This window comes from Podarcis melisellensis (assembly GCF_964234715.1).
Source record: "Podarcis melisellensis genome assembly, chromosome: 5".
In the NCBI taxonomy this organism is placed as follows: Eukaryota; Metazoa; Chordata; class Lepidosauria; order Squamata; family Lacertidae; genus Podarcis; species Podarcis melisellensis.
The window spans coordinates 14,237,120-14,263,974 of NC_138537.1; the positions used below are offsets into that span (position 1 = coordinate 14,237,120).

Here is a 26,855-nt window from a genome sequence, read left to right on the forward strand (position 1 = left end):
TGTAAATATTTCAAAATAAATAAATATTCAGGGGTACCCCTGAAAATGGTTACCCAACATCAAGTACACACACACACACCCGGTTGGTCACTTGTAATACTAATTATCTCATGTCCTGATATCACTGAGGGATGGGTGACTCTGTAGATGTTGGCTTCTTTGCGTTCAGTTCTCTACACTTCCACATCAAGTTCACATTTTTTTAAAATAGCCGTCATGGAAATTCATCAGCATATTAGTGCCAATTATAGATGCAATTTTGCCTTACACACTTATTTTCACAGGGCAATTTCCCCTAATTTTATATACTGCATGTTACTTCCACTAATATATGCATTAATATGTATGCTTTACCCTGGTACAGTGGTACCTCGGGTTACATACGCTTCAGGTTACATACGCTTCAGGTTACAGACTCCGCTAACCAAAAAATAGTGCTTCATGTTAATAACTTTGCTTCAGGATGAGAACAGAAATCGTGCTCCGGCAGTGCGGCGGCAGCAGGAGGCCCCATTAGCAAAAGTGGTGCTTCAGGTTAAGAACAGTTTCAGGTTAAGTACAGACCTCTGGGACGAATTAAGTACTTAACCCAAGGTACCACTGTATATGCATTTTTGTACACATTACTTTTCTGAGGAACTACAATGCAAAATTTGAGGTGCAAATTTCGACGGGTGGCTGTGTTTGGGGTTGCATCTAGAAATCAGGTGGCAGAAAGTTGGCTTTAAAAAAAATCTTCCTTTTTCCCCTCACCCATTTCATTTTAAGAAATGACTCTGCTCGTTAATAAACTCCCCATCATCAACTGCAAAAAAACTGCAGTTTTTAAAACAAATTAAAGAAAAAATGGCTGAAAGCGAAGCAGATAGACCTGATCACAGAAACACAATTCTGCCTAACTTGACACGGTGATAATACGAGTCACAATAAGCTATAAAGTCCATCCAATTATCTGCAACATTAATGAGTCAAAGCCGTCCTTTTTCCTATGAATTACTTCCGTTAATTTGTTCATCATGCCAGTTCCAGACATTTCAGTAAGCTCTGCGAAACCGTCAGAGTCTGAGGATACTTCCAGTGATTAGCTCGTAATGTTAGGGTTGCCATACATCAACAAGTTTTTGTGTCCAGATCATTACTTCTTGAAAAATGGCCACCCTATACATTGTTTTTGGAGCAATTGATACATTCATAACCAATGATTTCACCATATTGTACTAGGTGAAATCTTTGTTGAGAGTACCTGGTCTTAGCACATACCCCGCAAGTGTCCTGGCAAACCTGGGACATCCCGTGTTGTTGTTGTTTTGTGAGAGAACGGCAGCCATTTTGGTTGCTGTGATCTCGCAGGATTTTGCAGCATACTAGGCAAATTAGGTTGCATCCAGCTAAATTATATTCAGAGTGGGCCTGCTGAAATTAATACTGAAATGAATGGGCCTAAACTGAGTTCGGTCATTGGGAAATTGTGGTGTTGGCAGCAAGTCCAGGGCACTCATAGGCCTTGTAGGACACGCAACATCATTGCCAGGCCTGCCCTCAGTGGTACAAGAGCAGCACTGTCAAGAGAAGTAGGCACACCTAGGCTGTGAAAGCAGCAAGCCTATTCGCCGAGGCCGCGCAGAGAGGGCCGTCACCTGGAGAAAGAGAAACCACTGCCCCACTACGTCACACAGAGGCTATGGCGACCCCGCCATGCAAAGCAGAAGCGGGGCAGCTGCTTCCTCTCTCTCTCTGGTGCCATTTCTCATGGGTGCCACCCGAGGCAGCTGCCTCACCCCGCATCATTGGTGGGCCAGCTCTGAGTGGGCCCTCTAGCTCTGGCCCAAGGAGACTACCTGCTGGCATTGGGTCTCTTCTGTATAAAGCCAGAAGCTCATTGATCGTCCTCTGTCAGGCTTTGGGGGATCAGATCCGTCCCCCAGATCAAGCAGATCAAACAAAAGGAGCGTTCTTACCAGTTTGCTTCTTTAATAATCACAGAGAGAGAAAAAGGGATGCATATCTTTCTAGAAATGGCATTGCTCCCAGTAAAGGTTTTCCCCCTCCGTCCCCATTAATCTACGTCACTCCTACATCAGGTAATCTGAGCTTATTGCCACTGAGCTCTGTGTTGTATCACTCTCAACACCCGTCTAGTCTTGGGTGAAGGGGGGTCAGGAATGCTGTCCAAGGACACTGAATCTGCCAGCTATCTCTCTCCTGGTGTTTCCTCTTCTAGCTGCTCCTCAGCCATGATTTCCCAGCTTTTCCCCTTTGCAAACCACTGTTCTAAACCAATACAGTCATACCTCGGGTTACAGAAAAAACGCTTCAGGTTGCGTTTTTCGGGTTATGGACCCGTCAAAACCCAGAAGTACCGGAATGGGTTACTTCCGGGTTTTGGGGGTCGCACATGTGCTGCCAGTGGGTCGCACGAGAGATGGGGAACTTCTTTAGCATTAGATTCAAAGCAAGTGCCCCCTCCCACCAACGCATTGAAGTCAAGAGATGCTCACCTCTGTGGAAGGATAGATTTATCTTTTGCTGGGCCTCCCACAGAGCATCACGGCAGTCGTCTTCCCCCCTGCCTTCCCCACGACACCCAGACAACTCTGAACTGCTTGTGATTTAAATCCTCTGCTTCCTTTATTTTCTCTCGGCCATATCTCATTAAGAGCATAATGCAGCTTGCGAAAACATGTTCTCAAATGGTATTACTACTAGCCTGGGATTAGGGTTTTATAACACATGTAACTCGGGAGAGAATTCCAAATTCAATTTACAGTAATGTCAAGGAGCAATAAATATATCGGCAGTGATGGGGGGCTGGGAGGGAGGGAGACGGGCAGCGACAAGCAGATAGGAAAGCGTCAACAAATAAACTTTTTGTGCTAGTAATTAGGCACACAAGATTATTATATGTTTAATTGACTAAAGTGACAATTTGGAATTACATCTGGTTGCATTTAATTGGATTTGGAATCTCCAGAGGGGAAGGAGATAGAGGGGGGTATTGGAGGAGCAGCCATAAAAAAGCAAAGTGATTTTCTGAAGTCTGTTAAAACCTGCATTAATATCCATTGCACAATAGTTTTTAATATCCTCTCAGTCTAATAAGAGAAATGTGGTAGTTGTTACAAACACTCAGGGCACTAAAGCATATTCAATTAGTTGCAAGATTTGCCACCTCTTCCCCCATTCCCCACACCCCCAAACTCCACCGCGGCAAGCATAATTTAATCAAAGATGAACTATGTTTGACTTTGCCACAAACTGAGATATCCTCCGATACCAGCAGCGCGCTATATCACACATTCAGCTGCTGTCCTGGAAGAAATTTTGACTATATATAATGCGTGGGAGTCCATAAATACTTTAAAGCGAGCCGGAATAAAACATTTTTGAGTGACCGTTAAATATTTGCTCACAATAAAAATGGAAAAACCCATCAACTGCGGGGAGGGGGGGGAAATGTTAGGGCCGTTTCCTCCTCGCACTTTTGTTACCTAATAAAACAGCTCCCCGGAGTTTCCAAATGCATGCTATATCCTTTTGCCAATGGCTGATAATTATGAATGTATGCTAATATAAATAGCTGCATTTGTAATGTGCCTTAGTCCTTGCTTGCCTTAGTTTGCGAGAGTGTCCCTTTGACGGGGTTATGGAACGGTGGTATCCTGCCCAAGATCCTGAGCAGCAGCCTGCTTTGGCTCAGGGTAGGGCAAGTGGAAGGAAACACCAAGCCCTCCAACATTTTGCCAAGGAAAATAAGGACGTGCTATTCCAAAGAATTGATGCTTTTGAATTGTGGTGCTGGAGGAGACTTTTGAGAGTCCCATGGACTGCAATAAGATCAAACCTATCCATTCTGAAGGAAATCAGCCTTGAGTGCTCACTGGAAGGACAGATCATTAAGCTGAGGCTCCAATACTTTGGCCACCTCAGACTCCCTGGAAAAGACCCTGATGTTGGGAAAGATGGAGGGCACAAGGAGAAGGGGACTACAGAGGACGAGATGGTTGGACGAAGCTACCAGCATGAGTTTGACCATTATTGAAGCTTCTGCTCCTTCCATGTTCCTCTTTTGCCTCTGGGATGGCAGCTATAGGTGCAAGAGGTACACCTGGGCAGGCCAGAATTTGCACGGGGCCACTGCTTGCTGGTGCAGGGCTGCAAAGGTTTTGTAGCCTGTGTGGGTCTTTTAGGTCACGAGCATCGCATTTCTGTATTCTCATCAGTCTCCTTCCTCCCCCTGAATTATTTCACTTGCTTATTCTGTTTTCGTCGTTAGGAGTGCCATGGTTGCTGACTACATGTACTGGCTGTCAGGAGGAAGTGAGCAGCATACCAGCAAGCTCATCAAACTGTATTGGCAGGTAAAAATTGATGGCCCAGCGAGGGAGGAGGAGCCCACCTTGCTGTTAGGACCCAAATGAAGGATTGGTGCTTAAAAGACTGCCGGCTAAGGTAGCTGCGGGGCTTATCAATCAGGAGGCCATTATATAGCAGTAACGTATTTATAATGAAGTAGCTTTTTTCCTCCCCTCCCCCCCCTCTCTGAGACTAATTTTAAAGCTAAAAATTCAAGGTTGTTAACCCTTGGCTCATACTTCAATTTTACAGACAGCCATAAAATTTCATCTTTGATACTGTATCATTCTAACAGAGATAGAGATGATAGATAGATAGATGATGATGATAGATAGATAGATGATAGATAGATAGATAGATAGATAGATAGATAGATAGATAGATAGATGATAGATAGATGATAGATAGATAGATAGATAGATAGATAGATAGATAGATAGATAGATAGATAGATAGATAATAGATAGATGATAGATAGATAGATAGATAGATAGATAGATAGATAGATAGATAGATAGATAGAAGGTAAAGGGACCCCTGACCATTAGGTCCAGTCGTGGCTGACTCTGGGGTTGCAGCGCTCATCTCGCTTTATTGGCCGAGGGAGCCGGCGTACAGCTTCCGGGTCATGTGGCCAGCATGACTAAGCCGCTTCTGGTGAACCAGAGCAGCACACAGAAACGCTGTTTACCTTCCCGCCAGAGCGGTACCTGTTTATCTACTTGCACTTTGACATGCTTTCAAACTGCTAGGTTGGCAGGAGCAGGGACTGAGCAATGAGAGCTCACCCCGTCACGGGGATTCGAACCGCCGACCTTCTGATCGGCAAGTCCAAAGCTCTGTGGTTTAACCCACAGTGCCACCCGCGTCCCAAAGAGAGAGAGAGAGAGAGAGATAATCTCTGCTTTGGTACACAGACCTTCCTTTCATGTGCTTTGCAAACAGTGAGAGTAGCCTTAGATAGAGCTCTGCCACCAGAGGTTATTCACTCTCACCTGCAGGGTGGGATAGAGGCAGGGTGGAGAGTAGAGATGCTTGCGGAAGTCAGTATTTGCAAATTCCTGAACTAAATGTCCCGATCCACACCTCTGAGACCAATGCGCTGATCCTTTTCCATCTCAGGAGACAAGGTACCCAACAGATTTATCAGCCCTTAACAGTTTAAATTTAAAGGAAAATAGGTATTTAAACACATCCTTTGAATGGCAGACTAATGCAGAAAGGGAAATGAATGGCACTTTGAGGTGGGGGAGAGACATGGAAAGGTGACATGGACCACGAATAGGTAAGTTCATTCATCCCTACTGCAGAGTAGAAGGCCCAAATGACTCCCAAGCTTTGTGTTATGTCACACAAGCAGGGAAAGAAGGAGATGAGAAAAAACGTATTCACTGGTCAGTCTTGCTGGATGGTAAAGGGAAGTTAACACACACGGGCTATTCCTTCCTCTTTGTGGCTAGGTGAGAACACCAAGTCTTTCTTCCTTCTCAGAATATGCTTCAGCTGGAGGTTTCTGCTGCTGGAAACCATGAAACCTCCTTTGCTTTGCTAGGAATTTGTGTCTACGACATCATGTCATAGATGGCTTAGAGAACATGCTAGTCAAGACGCTAGACAAGAACTTCACTGTTCTCCTGTCCCCAGTTAGATATAATTAATCCAGTCCCCTATATAATGACTCTTATCCACACAAGGGAACAGAAAAAGAGAGAAATAAAACAGCACCAACATGGACGTACGCTGGGGGAGGAGTCTCTTGCTCACCCACCGAGCATCAACCAAAAGATTGGACAAAAGATTCCTGCATTGCAGACGGCTGACTAGATGGCCCTCATGGTCCATACCAACTCTACAGTTTTATGATTCTAAGCAAAGTCTTTCTGGAGGAAATGTTTACTGGAGTGCATGCACATCCCAGCTAAAACCTTATTTCTCCTTGAAAGCCTCATGTTCCACAGGTAGCCAGCTATTAATATCTGAGAAGATTATAGACTTTGCAACATGTTTATGTATACATTGCACCATTCCTCTCAAGAAGCATGTGTGGCTTCTTCTCGCTTCCTTTGTAGTTAATAATAATAATAATAATAATAATAATAATAATAATTTATTATTTGTACCCCGCCCATCTGGCTGGGTTTCCCCAGCCACTCTGGGCGGGTTCCAACAAAATATTAAAATACAATAGTCTATTAAACATTAAAAGCTTCCCTGAACAGGGCTGCCTTCAGATGTCTTCTAAAAGTCTGGTAGTTGTTCTCTTTGACATCTGGTGGGAGGGCGTTCCACAGGGCGGGTGCCATTACCAAGAAGGCCCTCTGCCTGGTTCCCTGTAATTTGGCTTCTCGCAGTGAGGGAACCGCCAGAAGGCCCTCGGCGCTGGACCTCAGTGTCCGGGCAGAATGATGGGGGTGGAGACACTCCTTCAGGTATACTGGACCAAGGCCATTTAGGGCTTTAAAGGTCAGCACCAACACTTTGAATTGTGCTAGGAAACGTACTAGGAGCCAATGTAGGTCTTTCAAGACCGGTGTTATGTGGTCTTGGAGGCTGCTCCCAGTCACCAGTCTAGCTGCCGCATTCTGGATTAGTGGTAGTTTCCGGGTCACCTTCAAAGGTAGCCCCACATAGAGAGCTTTGCAGTAATCCAAGCGAGAGATAACTAGAGCATGCACCACTCTGGCAAGACAGTCTACGGGCAGGTAGGGTCTCAGCCTGTGTACCAGATGGAGCTGATAAACAGCTGCCCTGGACACAGAATTGACCTGCACTTCCTTGAACAGCTGTGAGTCCAAAATGACTCCAGGCTGCGCACCTGGTCCTTCAGGGGCACAGTTACCCCATTCAGGACCAGGGAGTCCTCCACACCTGCCCACCAAAAACAGTACTTCTGTCTTGTCAGGAAAATGGTACATAAGGGAGGGAGATGTTTTTCTTTCTCTCTTGTAATACTAGAACCTGGAGGTCATCCAATGAAGCTAAATGTTGGGAGATTCACGGCGGACAAAAGATAGTAGTTCTTCACACATCTCATTGTTGAACTAGGGAGTTTGCTACCTTGAAAGGTAGACAGTTGAAGACCTTATCTCCTTCTGCACTGGGAGATGGGCCCTGTCAAATCCATTTTCAGTAGCAAGCCCAGGTTTGCCCTGCAGAATGCATAAAACGCCTCCCATACTGACAGCATCCAGGTCAACTCTAACCACAGCAGAGGCAGAAAGGGAACAAGTTGTTTTTGCCTCACATTTAGCAGTTCAGAAGAAGTCAACATGGTCCTCTTCAGGTGTTGCAGACTTCACCTCCCATCACCCACAGGTAACACTCCCAGTGGTGGGTGGAACTTGGAGTCCAAAACATGGGCTACCCACAATGGTTAAGCTAGCCTTTAAGAAAAAGGTCCTCTTTATCCTTTAAAAATCCATTAAAAAACCCTCAGGCCATCCTCGCTCCTCTCTCCTCCTGGCTCCCCTCCTTTTAGTTTGTTGTTCTGGGTGCGATAGTGTCATTTTGCCTCGGGCAGATAATAAATTCTCATGGATTGAAATACTTTACAGCCAGGAGGAATGATTATCTGCTCTGACCTCCTACATAATGTGCAGGGCATATCATTTCACAAGCAATTCCTTCAAAAAGCCTAATATCCTGGTTGCATTATGGCATATCCCCCATCTCTCTCTTTCTTTCTTTCTTTCTCTTTCTTTCTTTCTCTCTCTCTCCCCCCACTCCCCCCCCCAACCACCACACAAAACACAATCTCTCTTTTAAAGATTTCTGTGATGGAGAATCCATCACATTGCTTAGTATGCTGCCTGGGCTGATTAAATACGAGTTTGTTTGTTTTTCTAACTCTGCTTTGTTTTCCTTGTCGAAATTGTCTAGAACCTGCTTTTGCCCTGCACATCTTATTACAAAATATCTTGTAAGACTCAAAAAGGTCCTTCGGTGGAGAGGTATCTTTCCCCATACAAAGAAAGGAAAGGAAGCTGTTGATCTAGTGCAGAGGTAGCCAGATGAGCATCTTCCAGATGTTGTTGTGCCCTCCAGATGTTGCTGGAGACCAACTCCCACTAGCCATGGTCAGTAGGCCCACACTGGTCATAGACAATAGTTATAATCCAGCAATATCTGCATGGCCCCATGTTGACTCCCCTGATCTCGATTCTCCTCCACATCCCATATTAATTTGGGCTCTGCTGGTAAGCAGTTCTAATGGCTACATTTTAGGGTTGGGATGTGACCCCCTTTGATCTGGGCTTGAAAAAACTGGAGGTCCCCTCCTGCCTTTACTGTGCCCTATGCTGCCTGGTTCCCTTCCTGGTTCCCCAAGTTGAAATATAGTATGGTCTTTCCTTGAGGAAGGGAGAAGGGTAGAAGCCAGTGCAGGCCTCACTTCTAGGCTGTAAAAGCAACACAGCAGATTGGCATACCTGGCTGCAAATGACAATCTGCTGTCTCTTATCCCCATTCCTGAAGGAAATGATTTTTTGCTTGGGAAAACAGGTGGACTAGTAATAATAATAATAATAATAATAATACTTTATTATGTATACCCCGCCCATCTGGCTGGGTTTCCCCAGCCACTCTGGGTGGCTCCCAACAGAATATTAAGAATAAAAAAGTGATAAAACATCAAACATTCAAAACTTCCCTAAACAGGGCTGCCTTCAGGTGTCTTCTAAAAGTCAGGTAGTTGTTTATTTCCTTGACATCTGATGGGAGGGCGTTCCACAGGGTGGGTGCCACTACCCAGAAGACCCTCTGCCCAATAATAATAATAATTTATTTATAATAATATTTATTAATTATACCCCACCCATCTGGATGGGTTTCCCCACCCACTCTGGGCGGTTTCCAACAAAGTATTAAAATACAGTGGTAACCCTGTAACCTCACTTCTCACAGTGAGGGAACTGCTAGAAGGCCCTTGGAGCTGGACCTCAGTGCAGACGATGGGGGTGGAGATGCTCCTTCAGGTATACTGGGCCAAGGCCATTTAGGGCTTAGCAGCTTAGGGACAGCTTTCTAAAGTATTCTAATCAAAAAAGCATGGTGTTTGATGGGAACATATGGAGTGAGCCAACAAGAACTCATATGGCCCTAGTTGCTTCCAGGTTAGCGATGGAGGTGGGTGCCCTCACAGGTGGACGTGGCAATGCTCTTTCATTGGTCCAGGGTAGTTTTGCCCTCATGCTGACACCATCATACCCATACCAGGCCATTAGAAATCATGAGAACTGCAAAGGATAATGCCAACAGAATTTGTCGCCATAAGACAAGGGAGGAATGGATTCAAGGGGAATTAGATAAATTCATAATAGGTCAGGCCATTTGGTAGCTACTGGGAAACCTTCAGGTTTGGCAGTTTTGTGGCTCTGAATTACCAGTTGCTAAAGAACAAAAATGGGAGCATCATTTCCTTCATGCCGAACTTGTGGAAAACTGGGTTCTGAACCAGAAGGACTACTCATCTGGAGTCTTTGTGGATATTTAAGTTATAATTAGAAAAATCTTAATAATTATTCATAAAGGAAACCGTTTATAAGAAGTAAATAAGGAGTCCATATAGAGGATAAAATAAGTCTTTTATTTGGTTGTTTGTATTGTTGTACGTTATGCTCACTGTAGAATCATAGAATCATAGAGTTGGAAGAGACCACAAGGGCCATCGAGTCCAACCCCCTGCCAAGCAGGAAACACCATCAGAGCACTCCTGGCATATGGCTGTCAAGCCTCTGCTTAAAGACCTCCAAAGAAGGAGACTCCACCACACTCCTTGGCAGCAAATTCCACTGTCGAACAGCTCTTACTGTCAGGAAGTTCTTCCTAATGTTTAGGTGGAATCTTCTTTCTTGTAGTTTGGAACCATTGCTCCGTGTCCGCTTCTCTGGAGCAGCAGAAAACAACCTTTCTCCCTCCTCTATGTGACATCCTTTTATATATTTGAACATGGCTATCATATCACCCCTTAACCTCCTCTTCTCCAGGCTAAACATGCTATGTATGTTATGTTCACGTTTAATGAGGGTGGGTTTGTGTATTGGGGGGTGTTTGTGTTATGTTGTAAAAAAAATTCCAATAAAATTAAAATTAACACAGAAGGACCACTCATCTGATCCAGGAGGACGTTTGTTATGTTAAAAGATAGTATACAAGGCTCTGGATACCTTTTAAAGAATGGGTATGGGGCATAGCAAGATAACGAAAGGGATGGAGTTCTGAGGAAGGACACCATTTGTTCAAAGCAATGGGAGGTGAATGACTTAGGATAACTGACAGTGGTGTGAAAGAGCACAAAGGAAGACCATAAGAAATTCACTATCTGGCAGGCTTGGTTGGCATCAGCAAAGACACCTTAGGGCAGAGGTTAGGGTCTTGAGACCCCGGCAGGGTCTGCTGGTACTGCATCCTCTGCTTCTCCCCTTTAACTGATAGATACCAAGTTGATAGGTCTATGAGCCGCCATTTTAAGTTCCCACAATGTCACATGAAAACATTAAAGCATTGTGGGACATTTTAAATGCAGCTCCATCGGAGCATTTGTGCTCTCCACTGCTGTTGTTGCCGCCACTGAGCGAGCCTGCAGTACAGTGATACCTCGGGTTACATACGCTTCAGGTTACATACACTTCAGGTTACAGACTCCGCTAACCCAGAAATAGTGCTTAAGGTTAAGAACTTTGCTTTAGGGTGAGAACAGAAATCGGGCTCCGGCAGCGCGGCAGCAGCAGGAGGCCCCAATTAGCTAAAGTGGTGCTTCAGGTTAAGAACAGTTTCAGGTTAAGTACGGACCTCTGGAACGAATTAAGTACTTAACCCGAGGTACCACTGTACTACTGACGTAGGAGAGAGCCCACGCTGTGGAATTTTGCCAATTTTGCTTGCCAACTCTGATCATGGGCCTCATGGACTCCCTTCTGGGGAGTTTTTCTCCCATCCACTCTGTCACTTTAAGGCCCTAGCGCACACCAAAGTACAAGGCGGTGGCTTCGTTCTGAAGGCATCATTGACATGGAGCCAGCGCTGACAAACCCAAAGCCATTTGTTTTGTCCATCTCCCTTGTTTTTAGCCGTCTCTTTCTGAGTTCCTCTTATTTAAAAAAGCCTCTCTTTGAGAAGAGCTTCTAATCCTTTCGTCCTTGGGGAGAGAAGGAGCAAAGCATTTAAGTAGCAGCCCTATTTGCGAGACACTGGCAGCAGTGTGAAATTGATGAGGATCATGACTGCAGACCTGCTTGGTGACATGCGTCTCCAAGCGCTAGGAGCAAAATCCTGCTTTACGGGCACATCCTCCTATTAAATCCTATTCCTTGGGTACCGAAATTATACCACTGTTCAGCAGCCAAGCACCTTGCCCACCTATACAGGAAGAGGAAAAGGGGGAAGAGGGAACACAAGCAGCTATGCCGATCACGCTTAATTTAGATGTGCCTTGGAGGTGCCATGCAGTGTGTCAAGCTCAGCAGACATTCATAAACCCCCCACTGAATAGTAGGTTTGGATTTCGGAGGTAACCTCTTGGTCATCGCTGTTTTAGCTGGACTGCTGGGGCCACCTACCACAGTGCATTGCCAGGTTACATCGCATTAGACTTTCCCTGGCTAGGATGATTTTGCAGACCTGAAGCAAGGAAGAGAGAGAAATTCGATTTAGATAGCATTTAAAGGTGAACCTGCCCTAATTCAGACTTCCAGAAACAATACACGAGCCAGAAACAAGGCCATCCTTCAAATTCCCCGCCTCTCCAGATTTCACAGCGCAGTTCTCCGGCCAAGCAATGCGTACAAAAATGCATATACTACGGTAAAGTGTGCATAAATTTCCGCAATACCTCAAGGACTGACTCTCTCCCCATATAGACCCACCCAGACCCTGCAGTCATCTTCTGAGGCCCTTCTTCGTGTGCCTCCTCCACGAGAGGTCGGGAGGGTAGCAACACGAGAATGGGACCTTTTTTGCAGTGGCTCCCTGTTTGTGGAATGGCCTCCCTAGGGAGGTATGGCTGGCGCCTTCATTACAAACCTTTAGGCACCAGGGGGAAAGTTCCTCTTCAAGCCCTTTAAAATTTGTTGGTGGGAACGGGTGGGGGTTATTGTTTGTAGGGTTTTTTGTTGTTGTTTATCATGTATTTTGTGTTTTTGTATTGTATTGGGGATGCAGGTGGCGCTGTGGGTTAAACCACAGAGCCTAGGACTTGCCGATCAGAAGGTCAGCGGTTCAAATCCCTACGACGGGGTGAGCTCCTGTTGATCCGTCCCAGCTTCTGCCAACCGAGCAGTTCGAAAGCACTTCAAAGTGCAAGTAGATAAATAGGTACCGCTCCAGCGGGAAGGTAAACGGCGTTTTCCTGCGCTGCTCTGGTTCACCAGAAGCAGCTTAGTCATGCTGGCCACATGACCCTGAAGCTGTACGCCAGCTCCCTTGGCCAATAAAGCGAGATGAGCACTGCACCCCCAGAGTAGGTCATGACTGGACCTAATGGTCAGCAGTCCCTTTACCTTTACCTTTATTGTATTTTTATGTTGCGAACCGCCCTGAGATCTGTGGATGAAGGGCGGTATACAAATTTAGTAAATAATGATAATGATAATGCTGCACATGTTAGTGAAAATAGTACAACATCACCCTGCAGTTGGCTGGCAGTATGGCACCTCTGGATTGGTCATGCTTTATATAGATGCCAGGTGTTTGGCCTTCTACTCTTACTTGACCAGCAAAACAGTACATTTGATTTGCCACTCCTGTGCCAAACTGTCTACACATCCATGTCTACACTCTTGTGTGTTTTTCTAATGATCATGAGGGGTCACTAAATTGTAAAAATGTGTTGCTCTTCCTGCAGCAAAGGTTGCCAGCTTGGTGCCTGTAGGCACAAGAACACCCCTGCAGTGTTTCCTGATGCCCCAGAAGTCTCTGAGACACCTCCCTCGCCATGGCCACGAAGGAAGAAGTTGGAAGAGTGATGCTCTTTCCCACTTCCTCTCCCCCCCACCCCCACCCCTGCGTGCTGAGTTCAACTTTTACCCCAATCCCTGCGTGGGAGTGGCCAGAAGTGGTGATACCCATGGCATTCACCCGTGCCCATTGTCCTAAAAAGATGGCCAAGCCCTAAATTCTCCAGGCATGTACAACAATCCCCAGGCTGCCGCCTGAGACAGTGTCTTAGGATGCACAGAGAACTCCTGATGCAACAGAGAATTCCTCATGGGAAAGCTGCCTCTGGGCACATATCTCCCTTGCGAGGTCGAAGTGACAGCTAAGTCTGGATCCCCTTTCCTGCGAAATAATACACTTACAGTTTGTTGTAGCATCTAACACTTCCTGAACTTTAAAATAAATCTCTTAAGCCTCCGTGGCTTTGCCTCTTAGAGCTCAGCAGAACACAGAGATGTATTTTTAGCCGTTCCGCTACGCCAGTTTTAAAATAACCACGCCGTGTACAAAAATACGGCCGCCGTCTTAAGTTATTAAACACATTTAAGAACCCAAATAATAAGCTGATATGTGACGTGACCTACATTAGAGGAGGCATAAAACAGCAGATAAGCCAGAAGTTCTCAACTATTACTGTACATGCAATGTTTTATTCATTGAATGGGATGAGCACTACTGAATGGGAAGGTATGGGTGCTTTGTGCTGTTTCTTTTCCCTCACCCTTAGAAAATAAAAAACAGCCTAGCGATATAATAACAGTAAGAATGCATTTTTCACACACTATTCCAAAGCCAAGGTACCATTGCAGAAAAGACCCTCAACCATGAGTTTCTCTAAGGAACTGGGAGTAAGCCAAGTCAGGATCCCAGCTCAGAGGATGGATAAGGGCCACTATTCAGATATTCCAATGGGATATCATGTTCCAGCATCACCTATTTACGCTACTATGCCCAAAATGTCGCACAACATGTTATGTATTCAGTGGTCTGTGTTTGCCTGAGCTTGAGTCTGGACTAATGATTCTGAGCTCCTGTGTTCTGACTTGATACATGATGTCCAATCACAGAACATTTCAGGATTTGGGTCTCTGCCATTGGCCCTTGAACTCTGAGTCGTGATTCGCAGCTTGGAAGTTTAGACAGCCAATCACATTGGGAGTGGGAGTGGCCCAGGCCTCCAGAAATGTATATAAGCAGTTGCTGTGCCCCTGTTGTCCAGTTCTGTTAGTTCAATAAAGGTTCTTGCTGTTATCACTGTGTCTTGCCTCGTGGGAACCCACCTATACTTCACAGCATATCAGATGAGCCAGAGTAAACGTTACAATTCGAAAAACGTGTTAGCCACAATTACAATTAGTTTCAATAATGGTACGTAATAATCAATCAATCAATCAATACAATTAAACTGACCTAATCCAACATTTTACGACCTTGGAGGGTGAACTACATTTGTTGGGATTCTTTGGGGGAAACCATGACTTATAAAGAGGTTATGGATGTGATCTAATTGAAAGCACAACATAGAATTTAAAATATGCTACCGACAAACCGTATATACTTTCATTCCAAAAAGGCAACATGAGTTTCTCTGCAATTAACCTGCACGCATTGATTGACAGCCATTTTTACCTGTCCAGGTAACAGATGATGATGATTAGCTTACAAACCTACTTCAGCCTCTGGCCCACTGGAGAGTGTAAGCAGCCATCTAGGGTTGAGGAAACTGTGGCCTTTCAAATTCTCTTGGACTACATTTCCCATCATCCCTGTCCAATGGCCAAACTTGCTGGGACTGATGGAAACAGATAGTTCTGAGCTTGACAGTTCTAAGAGAGCTCTTTTTTACCTTGGGGTGGAGGGAATCAGCTGCCGTTCTCAGGAAACTTCATTATTCCCCCAGGGAATTCTGCTACGCAGCTCAGTACGCTCCTTTGGGGTACACCTGAGTCCTTGGGGACGGCCACTGCATAAATCGTCGGTGTCTTTGGGGAACACTTTATCTCTCGGTCTCTTTCTTGACATCTTCCCAGTTTCCGAAATAGCAAAGCGCTTTCTGCAGCTTCGGGTCATCTTATACAACTTGCATAGACATGAGGGTGAGGTATCATGCCACTTTAAAAACTCCCTAATTAAAGGCACATAAAATTATTCAAGGAAATCCAGGAAAATGCAGAGAAGTGGTCTAAACAGAGCATAGATCGATTGCAACAGCTTTCGCATAAACAAGTGCTGGAAATTGAGGCCTATGAGAGAATTGGTCATGGCTGCCTGTCCAGGTCTATCCTGTGTAGAGAGAAGACTTGAGGGCAAAAGAAACAGAGGCTGCTTCATATTCTAGCATGCTGGAAACATGTTCTTTGAGATGCAGGTAAATAAGTATCTGAGTCAATGTGAAATCCTCCGCCGTCCCCCCTATCTCCTCAGACCCTCCAAGGGTCCCTATTTTCCAGGGACAGTCCCAGATTTAAGGAAGCCATTCCTGGTTCCTGATTTGATCATGGAATTATTGGGACGCTACCGGGGAGACTTGGCACGCTCTAGTCAGCAGAGTGAATAACTTCTCACCACGGAAGTGGCAGACAGAGACATGTGTAAGCATTATTTACAGGCGTTTATTCAGCATAGTTCAGGAACAAAGGAAAAACATGTCTGCTTCCCTTCGTGTCCAAGCACACAGCAGCATCGCAAAAGCAATATACAAACAGAAGTTCCCAGCAAGCCTGTGCTGGAAGTAAACAGGCATGTGACACACAACAGTCATGCCTGTTCCTTTTAAGGTGGAACGGAACTATATCCTAACAGGAATGTCCCACTTTTCATTAGAATGTCTCTGTTTCCATCAGAGAAATGCTGGAGGGTATGGAATAGGATGCCCACAGGACTTTTTTTTTCCATCTGGAACTCACCGGAACTCAGTTCCGTCACCTCTCAGGTGGGCACCATTGCCATTCTAAGAGAATGAGGGAAGTGTTCGTGGTTAGTTCCTGTACCTCTTTTTCCAGAGAAAGATACCACTGGACACCCCTATTTTCTTGGGAGAAATGTTGGAGGGTATCTCCTCAGCCCTTCAGCCACTCCTTTATCTTCTCTTCATTCATGAAGAGTTGTAAGGTTTTTTTCTAGTTTTTACTTCTTTTTCTGTCACAAAAACTTCTTTTTCTGTCACAAAATATTTTTTTTAATCTGCATTTGTATTGTAAATGAATGCATTGCATGCTCACATATAAACAAGAAAGCAAAAATCTCCGCTGTTCTTTCCATTGTTGCTCCACGCTAGTCTGCTGTTTGTTGAAGCAAACCAGTGAGTATCATTGGTACCAGGTAGAGGCAATGATCCATAATCATCTGGAGGAACGCTGTTTGTTGTTCCCCGTATTACAGAGGCCCAAGTGGCCTCAACAAGGAGCTCATCTTTCTCCCTTGATAGCAAGCACGTTTAGGTCACAATGCTGTGCCCAAGATTTTAGTGTGCCATTATAATTTACCCAGCAGTTCTGAAGATTTCCAGTTGGCAGTTATCACTAGCCTCCCTGCAGTAAATACAGCCGTGGCTAATTCTAAATCTTGCTTATTAATTATGCCTTTCAAAAGGCGTAAGGGAGATGGCTTAGGTATCAAAGTTATATCACATCTGATTATGCCCTTAATAATATCTAGTATCCTTTGCCAAAATACTCTAGCGCAAGAGCAAAAATAATCTGTGCTCGATCCTATTCTCTTAAATGGGAGGGATCCTAGTCTTTCAGTCTTCCAAAGACTGCCCTCCTTTGTGGATTCTTAAATAAATGAGCCGGTCGCTGGGGAGGAGAGAGCTAATGCAGAAGGAGAGAGAGAGAGCTCCAAGACGCTGGACATCCTTAACACCAATTTTTTATGCATTTATCTGCTTTCCTGGCCTGTTGCCAGAGTTCAGGATAGGTTAACATTCATGATGAAGAAAACAGTGTAACCATTAAGAAAAGAAAGGAACCACCACCAGTCCGAAAGCCGAAGCCGCAGGAGAAAGTCTGGAAAGGCCCTTGTGGGGAGCAAGAGAGTTTGGCCTTTTAAATGAAGAGCAAGCTGGGGGTTTTCCAGACCCACAGCAGGAACTAGGGGGGGAGGCTAGGTTTGGGGGCGGCTCATGGGCTGGTAAAATGGTCTTCATGGGCCGCGTCCAGCCCATGGGCCACACGTTGCCGACCCCTGCCCTTGAAGCACAGGCAGGCTCGGAAAGCAGGAGGGGAAACATTTCTTCTCTGGAAGAGGAGGCAATTAATCCTATGAGCCCAAGGAGTAGTCGTATGGGAAAGGTATTAGACAGGAAACAAAACCAGAAACCAGCCAGCCAGCTTACCAAAAAGCACAGAAATAGGGGGCAAGACCAGCTTGTCATAGCAAATAACTTGTGGTGGTGCGTTGTTGTTGTTGTTGTCTGAAATAAAATACACTCTTCTTTATGAATTGAAAAGCTGACTGAGACTGAAGTGATTTTACCAGGGAGGACCTGGTTGGTGGCAGCGGATTAGTGGTGTACGGGTCTATAGTCTGTGAGACGACCGGGGGCTCCGTACGAACGCCACATCATGTTTCAGGGCATCTTCCTGAGGCTCTGGAGAACCACGGTCAGGCAGAGTAGATGATCCTAAGGATAGATTCAGGAGAAGTTGCTTCATACATTGCAGTGCTGGAATTCTCAGGGGTTTGGTGGATGCAGAAAAGAGATTGATGGAGGTTTTTTGCAGCGACCATCTGCAACACCAGCATCCCTTCCTGTGGACAATCTGCTGTGAAGATTATGAACAATCTGCCGAAAACATTGCACCAACAGAAGCATAAGTCGTCCTGTATGGATAACACACATTGAGGAGCACCACTTGCTCTTAAAAATGAAAACTCCCCTTGTTCCAACCCTGAAATACTTATGGACCCAGGATTTGTTATGTCCATGAAGACTTTAGTGCACGCACGCACAGAGACATACACACACACAAATCCATGAAGATGACAAAGCAAATAGCAGCAACATACATGGGGTGGAAGAATGGCTTGTACTCTCAGCAGTGATATTTACCAGCATCTTGTCTATTGCTTTCCCTCTTTGGGAGACCTTTTATTGATGGCTTCCTCCAAAACAATCACTGTTTGCAGGTCACTCAGACTGTGGGTGTTATCAAGACTTTGCTGTCATGATTTCCTCCCTGCCTGGGAGTCAAGTCCGGTTAAACTCTACAGATGTGGATTGCAGAGAAGGTGAAGTAGCATGAAAAATTCCTTCCCAGGACCCCAAAAGACTAATCCGCCAGCCCCAGTGTGTTCCTCTGCCCCAATGGGCACGTGGTTGACTGGGTTGTGCCACCTGCCTGCCCCAGCTGAGATAGGGGAACCTGTGGACTTGTTGCTGAACTACCATTCCCATCATCCTCTGGCCATTGCCCATGTGGCTGGGAATAATGGGAGCTGAAATCCAATAAAGCGACTTCCGACCCTGGGGAGGAGGTGGGGTTGCGGGCTTCCCACCCACAACGCCCGCGCGGAGGCTGGCTCTCAGCCCTGCGCTTACAGGGGGAATCCTCTGCCGCGTCATCCCCTGGCCAGCCTATCGGCTGGCTCAGGGGGCGTGGCTTGCCGCTCTTAAGGCAAGCGCGGCAGAGGAGCTCCCTCTTTGCCACCGATCAGCTGGGGAATTTCCCACCCACCCTCCCTTTAAGGTTTTCCTTTGACCTTGCTATGGACTTCGGTTGGTTGCTGTTAAGGGGCTTGGTAGGAATTTTTCCACTTGGCATATTGGAACTGGCCATTTGGTTTTTTTGCCTACCTCATAGCAAATCGTCACAACTTTCACGGTTTGGTGGTGAGGCATTGGTCGGGGTATTGTTATGTAGATGGACGGGGGGAGGAGTGCCATCACCTCCCCTGGTTGCGAACGGTAGTCCGATAAAGGACTCCGGGGGCATGGCCCCGTCCGAAGCCTAGGGAGGCCAGGGCCCAAGACACGCCCCTGAGCGGTGACCCCAGGGGAGTGCCTAGTTGATGTGCATCAGCAGGGCTCCCCCTGCTGGTGTTAACCCTTCCCGGCCTCTCAGGCATACAGCCTGAAGCCGGTTAGTTGATTAGGACCAATGCCTAGGCCAATACCGCTCATTTCCTGCAATCAATAAAGATGTGGCCATTAACCTTAACTATGGTGTCTTGTGTCTTTATTTCTTCCGGTGGGAGGTGGGAACTCGCCGCGCAACATCTGGGAGGAGGCAGCGGGTTCCTGTTATAAATACATGCCCCCACACGCCTCAGTTTTTGGTGCCTTTTTCTTTGTTTCCTTGTTCTACCCTATTTTTCCCTTTCTAGACATAAAGCCACTTTGCTTTCTGCTTTAACCGATAGGTTCCACTGTGAAATGGTTAGCAAAGGCAGGTCGCCTGCTTCTCGATTTCATTTCCAGGACGTATTGCAGAAGGGCCAACAGATCAAATTGCTGTTTTGATCCGAGGCAGCGTTCTCCCGAAAGTGAAGTGGCATAATGCGCGCCAAAGTACCTGTTTATGTCCATTACAAAAGAGAAGACAAATACTGAATTACCTCAGCCTTTCCATTCCAGCCGAGCAGAGACAATTGTCTCAGCTTTTGGAAACATTACTCAGATTTACACATAATTTCTCAAGCAATTTTGCATCACCCAAGAGTGACCTTGAGAGCCGAAATGCTGTCTTGTTCAGTCTGCCAGTAAAACGGCTAGCGGTAATTTCTCAGTTCCACACAGAGATTTCTCAGAGACTCATTCCAGGGTGAAAATCTTTGCCTTCCTCCTTCGCCTTTGTCGATTTGTCTCTACTAAAGGGCACTCTCTGTTAAACTGGCCTTCGGGTTAAAAAAAGTCGGTCCAATTAACATGCCATGTCATTAGGCATTGCTGCAAACATGTTTCTGAGTAACTAGGGTTGGAGAGGAAATTTCATCCTGCTTGCCTGTGAAGACAAACCTATCTAATTTGCCCTTTGCGAAACAATATGCAAACCGAAACAAACTTCTCCAAATTTCGCAGTGCAGTTCTCCAGCCAAGAATGTGTGCAAAAGTGCATACCATGGGATAAACTGGACACATAAATGTCTATATTAATGAAAGCAGCATGTGCAAATGTGTTATATTGGGGAGGTTGCTTTAAAAATGTGTATATATTGCAGATATTAATATTGCACAGCATGAAGCAATTGGATACATAAAAGCTGGTCCATTTTGGATTAAAAATTGTCCAGATCCATTATTCAAAGCTTTACTAACCAAAATGTCTTTAAAAAAAAGGTACAAAACAATCAATGTCTTTAAAAACAGGTACAAAACAATCAATGATCCATCCATAAAGTTGTATAAAGTACAGTGGTACCTCGGGTTACATACGCTTCAGGTTACACACTCCGCTAACCCAGAAATAATGCTTCAGGTTAAGAACTTTGCTTCAGGATAAGAACAGAAACGGGCTCCGGCGACGTGGCGGCAGTAGGAGGCCCCATTAGCTATAGTGGTGCTTCAGGTTAAGAACAGTTTCAGGTTAAGAACAGACCTTCGGAATGAATTACTTAACCCGAGGTACCACTGTATATGCATATTCAAGCATAGGTCCTTCTTCTTAATATATAACATAATTATGATCAGAACAAAAAATCAAAGCTCTGTCTTTCCCATTGCCTGCATAACCTGCCCCACCCCCGTTCCCCTGTCAGGAGCTCATCCTACACTCAAGTAGCACCCTGGCAGAGACACATGCCCGACTGGCATGTTCTCTTCTTCCTGGTTGTTCGTTCGGGAGCTTCAAAAGCTTTCTTCAGCCTGAATATCACAGCGACTGATGCCAAGAAACATCAGCACACTTAGGGATCCAAAGAGTTTGCGCAGTTGCATAACAGAACTCAGCATTTTGGCTAATCTACTTTATTTACATATAAATACACAAGGAGCACTGCAACATGGCTCCCTCTCTCTCTCTCGCATCAGACAGCAAAGAGAGAAAAAACAAAGGACAATAGTCCCACTTCACGGAACACAGTAACACAAACATCCTGTCTCTGTCATTTCCCACTCTGTGGAGTCAAAACATACACCGACATGTGATAGACAACAACCCCATGACTGCAGTCATGGAGCAGGAATTCTAACACCCCCACCCCCCAAGGCTATGCAACTCCTGGGGATGCATCATTATCACATCCTTCTCCCACTGTACCTGGGAACAAGAGACCAAAAGCCAACTCCCTTTCAAAATCAAGATTTGCAATGGAATACCTTAACCACATGAGCTAAGGTTAAACACTCATGCAAAAGATCAGAGAACATCAACAGTTAATCATGAACCCAGCTAGAGAGCTCTCTTCTAGCTTAGTATCCTCCAATGGAATTTTCTAGCGTTAAACCCTTAGCAATATACACAAAGGCATTCACCATTTCCAGTGTGCGATTAAACACTTATACTGAACAAAAACTGCTTACAAAAATATGTATAGTATGAGAAATTCATACTAAAGTGCTGACTAATTCTTGTGAGATTTAAAAAAAAATTACAAACTGATGTGGAAATTAAATGAATTGAATTTAAGAATGGAAAAATGAGAAATTGAGAGAATCCAAAACTGATAGATTCACCCATCCCTAAGAGTAGCACTATTCATACATATTCTCTCCAGCCAGTGTGGTGTAGTGGTTAAGAGCGGTAGTCTCGTAATCTGGGAAACCGGGTTCGCATCTCCGCTCCTCCACATGCAGCTGCTGGGTGACCTTGGGCTAGTCACACTTCTCTGAAGTCTCTCAGCCCCACTCACCTCACAGAGTGTTTGTTATAAGGGAGGAAGGGAAAGGAGAATGTTAGCCGCTTTGAGACTCCTTCGGGGAGTGATAAAGCGGGGTATCAAATCCAAACTCTTCTTCTTCTTCTTCTCTCTCTCTCTCTCTCTCTCTCTCTCTCTCTCTCTCTCTCTCTCTCTCATAAACTTTTAATTAAATTTTCAGATTTTACAAAGTCTTTTAGACAATACTCAGAACAAATCTCTCATATCCATTGACTTCCCATCTACCCTTCGGTGGAATTCTTTCCTTACCATATAAAATTGCTATATTACTTATATATTTATACATTCTAAGTCTGAATACAAACAACATGTGGAAGCAGGGTGGATAAAAATCAATGATTTTTTAAAAATAGGATTTTTTATTTAAATCAGGTTATTATTATTTTTATTTAAATTGGATTTTTAAAATAAAATGCTTTTGGAAGAAAAGTCTTTCTAAATATAGTTTTCTATTTAAGTTACATTATAGTCCAAAGATTATTCATCCGGAAATAAGGATTTGTTTTAAATTTTTCATGTGTGCTAAAACTTAATCTAAGTTTAAAAAAAACCCTGTTTAACCACATCAGTTAACAAACATGGATACATATGCTATAATGTTATTGTTTTAGTTAAATAAATTGTTTAAATTGTTATTAATGAAATGATTATTTTTCTCCTTCCAATAAAGTACAGCAGAAAAGTTGTCCAAATATAAACAGCTAACTTATTAAACCTCACAATAATTTCATAATTATCTGTCTATGTATTTCTAATAGTATAACCAAAACAGTAATTTTCAATATAACTGTAAAAACTATTTTATTATTCCAAAAATGAAACCTTCATCTGGTTGTAAATATTAAGATTATACCAGCAAGAATGAATCTTTCTGTAAAACAATTATTTAAATCAAGTCTTACTGACTAGTGATTTAAATCAATTTGGTTTGTGTTATGTATTCAGACTGGCTGCAGTTCTCACTCTGGGCCACCAGTATGCAAATGAAGGATTGAGAGTTGCTTTCACCGATTGGGTAGTTAGTTGGAATTCGTTGCCATTACAAGTTATTGATCATTATATAAGGCAACCAGCTTCACTGTTGTTCAGAGAGACCTAGAGCAGTGCCAACTGCTGTAATAAAGAGCTGTTGCTTAAAAGAGTTGTCTGCCGCCCATCTTTCCCACAATACAACAGTTTAAATCAAATCCACCCTGCGTGGAAGGAGACCAGGATTCCTCCCAGTGGCTCCACACCAATTGAACCTTGCACACAGACCCTTTGTGCATAGAAGCTGTAGGATACGGGTGAGACATACAAAGCACATGCAGCTTGAATGCTACAAGGCTCTCTGTGCAGTTGGCTAGATAATGTATCCCTGGATCAATCCTTTGTGCAGTGTGGATGCCACTTTGAAAAGAAGACAAGGAAGTTGACAAGCAGTGTTACCCCTTGGAATGGCTGAACAAAGGCAGGCAGCTTGGGGTCAGCTGAGATTGGTGGGGCAGCGACCCAATTGCCCTAACAGACCAGGCTCCGCTGCATAAACGTTCTTCATAAATGGATTATAAATTGATTGCCCCTTCATTATACCCTGTGTATTGTCTCTTATATCTGGATAATCCACATTTGAAACAGCCTAAATTTAGATCAATTCTCCAAGCTTTGAACAAACTCTCCAGTGGGTGTAGATATGACCTTCAAAGAAACTAAAATTCATTTTCTTATTATCTTGGAGATAATTTGCCTAATGCCTTTATTCTTCCCATGCAAGGCGCAGACCTGCCGCAGTGAAAACTGTTTACAAATGTTCTTTTTCTACATTAAAATTGATTTTCCGAGAGCGAGATAGGCAATGCATTCTGGAACTAATTTGAATTTTTCTCTAATTAATATTCAAACCCAAAATATGTTATCTTTGCATGACTGTGCAATTATTAAGGGGGAAATATCATCCATGAAGGTAATTATTTTTCATTTTCCTCTTTCCTCCTTTCCCCCTCCCTCTCCCCCCTCTTTAATAGCAGATCACATATATTTTTTTAATAAACACAGAGAGAGAGAGAGAGAGAGAGAGAGCCTGTATCATATCTCTTTCTTTCCTTCTTCTTTTTTTTAAGGCTATGATTGAGGAGGCCATCACAAGAGCCGAATGTTTTTCAGTGATGTACACGCCATTCGCAGCTAAAGTAAAGGCTGAAGAGGTAGACAAGTTGAAGGAAGTTTTCACCAGAAAGCACCCCGACTATGTGGAATACATCTATACAGGTGACAAGGTGGACACCCTACAACACGAGGGATGGTTCGGCCAAGATTAATTAAGGGCTTTTTGCCCCATTGATTTGGATACCAATTTCCTTTAGGATATTTCTACACTGGCTTTCAGTTTACATATTAATTTCACATTATGGGGAGGGCGGAATCATGAATCCAAAATGGAAAACAATAAATCACACCAGAACGGAAAACATGCCGTGTGCCCGCCCCCTGGGCTCTGGAAGTGCTAGTGCTATTTATTTGTGTCATTGATTTTTAGAGTTCTCTTCATATAAAGATAGAAAAACTGAGTGCCGTTTTGAACTGTGCATGTTCTGCTTCCTCCTCTTATTTTTCAGACCCTCATGGACTTCACAGTTTGCCACAGACAGCCAACTGGTCTTGCCCTTCTCCCCAGTGTTATCTGCTGACCCTGGGCTTCAAGAACAAGGAAGTTGGGAAATTTCTGGAAAAGATGTCCAGCAGGAAGTTGCCGACATTTTCGGGTAACAAATGTGGATTCTCTCTCGCACATACACAATTGGTAATGAACGGGTATCTCCTGGTTTTGTCATTTTCGCAAGTCTTACATTGGATGGATGGATGGATGGATGGATGGATACATGACATGACATGTTCTAAGCCAGACAAGAGAACTCGAGGAGGGCTCAGAGCGGGGCATGGCTGGAGAAGAGTCCTGAGGGCAGGTGGTGAAGCTCAGGGGGGCACATCCAGCCCTCAGGCCTGAAGTTCCTCAACCATGTGGTAAAACGAGACATTTGGCAACCAGCAAGTCATGACTAATCCATTTCCGGAGCCTTGGGATTAAGTTTCCACACAATAGGGAGTTATCTTTTCAATGCGATTCTGACCACAGCTGTTAGTTCTGTTAAATAATGCTTCTTTTATACCTCCCTAGAGCATAAAGCTCCATTCAGTCCTCTCACAAAAGAAGAAGCAAGGAGACACCTGGAGACAATTGGAAAAAGAATCTTGCCAATAATGGATTTCATCAGAGGCACCAAACTGACTGTGAGTATGATAATATTTTTAATATGGTTCTCATCCCTTACAATAAATGGTATATATTTTGCTGAAGGTGAGTAATGAGGTTTCGTGCTGCTATTTCAGGCATGGCTATCACCCCAAGGTTCCCATGTAGTCCTCAACAAGGACAAAACGCTAGCTAAATGTTTGCAGACAACTGCAAATCTTTGCCGCGCTGTTGTGAAAGCGCAGTATTATAATTGAGCAAATTCAGGAAATGCGGAATTATAATCCAGCGGCACTATAATTTAGCTCCTGCAGCAATTGCCTTCTTGCTTCTGCTGCTGCCGAAATGAATGAGCTGCTTGTGATGAACGGCTTTGCCATGCTGTTGCGAAAATGCAGTATTATAATTTAGAAAATTCGGAAAACACAGAATTATAATCCAGCAGCACTATAATTTAGCTCCTGCAGAACATGTGGCAACTGCCTTCTTACTTCCACAACTGATGAAATGAACAAGCGTTCTGTTTCCAAGATCCAGAAGTGATCGCCATTGTTTATATTGCCAAAACTGCACCATCCGTGTGTAAGTACAAAAACCTTAGGGTGAAAAAACCTTGGGGGGAGCCCCAGAAACAACTCAATGATGTTCAGGGGCTACAGAATCCTGACTGGTTGTTCAGCGGATGTGGTGGGATAAATAGCAGGGCCAAGTTTTCAAAAATAAACAATGCTTATACAGTGATACCTCGGGTTAAGAACTTAATTCGTTCTGGAGGTCCGTTCTTAACCTGAAACTGTTCTTAACCTGAGGTACCACTTTAGCTAATGGGGCCTCCCGCTGCCACTGTGCCACCGCCGCACGATTTCTGTTCTCATCCTGAAGCAAAGTTCTTAACCCAAGATACTATTTCTGGGTTAGCAGACTCTGTAACCTGAAGCGTCTGTAACCCGAGGTACCACTGTACTTAAGGTATATATAAGGCAACAAGTTAAACAAGTCAAGAAAAAAAAATGAGGGGGAGAGCCACTATTATAGTATTTATCCATAAGAGTAAATACAAAATGAACAGAGATATATAAAGATAAAAATAAACAGAGATTTGAACCGCTGACCTTCTGATCAGCAAGCCCAAAAGGCTAAGCGGTTTAAACCACAGCACCAAACTCACCAAACTCAAGAGATACATGCATCTAGTTATACCAGTGGCAGGAAGCCTTTTCCAACCAATGGGCCAGAGCTTAATCTCCCTGACCACTAGCGGGCCAAATTTGACAGGTAGGTAGGGTCACCCATGGGGGGCAGCAGGCAATGGTGTTGGTGCTGAACTCTGAAGTCTCGATTGTCAGGACTTCTAAGTGCAGTATTGCGATGTTTACAAACCGTTTTCAAATATCCCCGTGCTGCTTTTGAACTTCCAAAACTGGGTGGTTCAAAGAGCAGCCTTTCATAAAAACAATCCCCGAACTACTCCTTAAGCCTCCAGAAGTCTGAGATTTGAAGAGCAGCATGGGGGAAAGAGCTCTTT

The 26,855-nt window shown here is 44.4% G+C and overlaps 1 protein-coding gene across 1 annotated transcript in view; it reads left to right on the forward strand.

Moving 5' to 3' along the window:
- SPATA16 (spermatogenesis associated 16) overlaps positions 1–26,855 on the forward strand; it is a 157,231-nt gene that overhangs the window by 82,227 nt on the left and 48,149 nt on the right. Inside the window, exons 5-8 of the mRNA XM_081911091.1 lie at positions 4,274–4,358; positions 24,201–24,348; positions 24,696–24,842; positions 25,256–25,368. Coding sequence (XP_081767217.1) covers positions 4,274–4,358; positions 24,201–24,348; positions 24,696–24,842; positions 25,256–25,368 — 493 coding nt within the window. The remainder of the gene's footprint in view (positions 1–4,273; positions 4,359–24,200; positions 24,349–24,695; positions 24,843–25,255; positions 25,369–26,855) is intronic.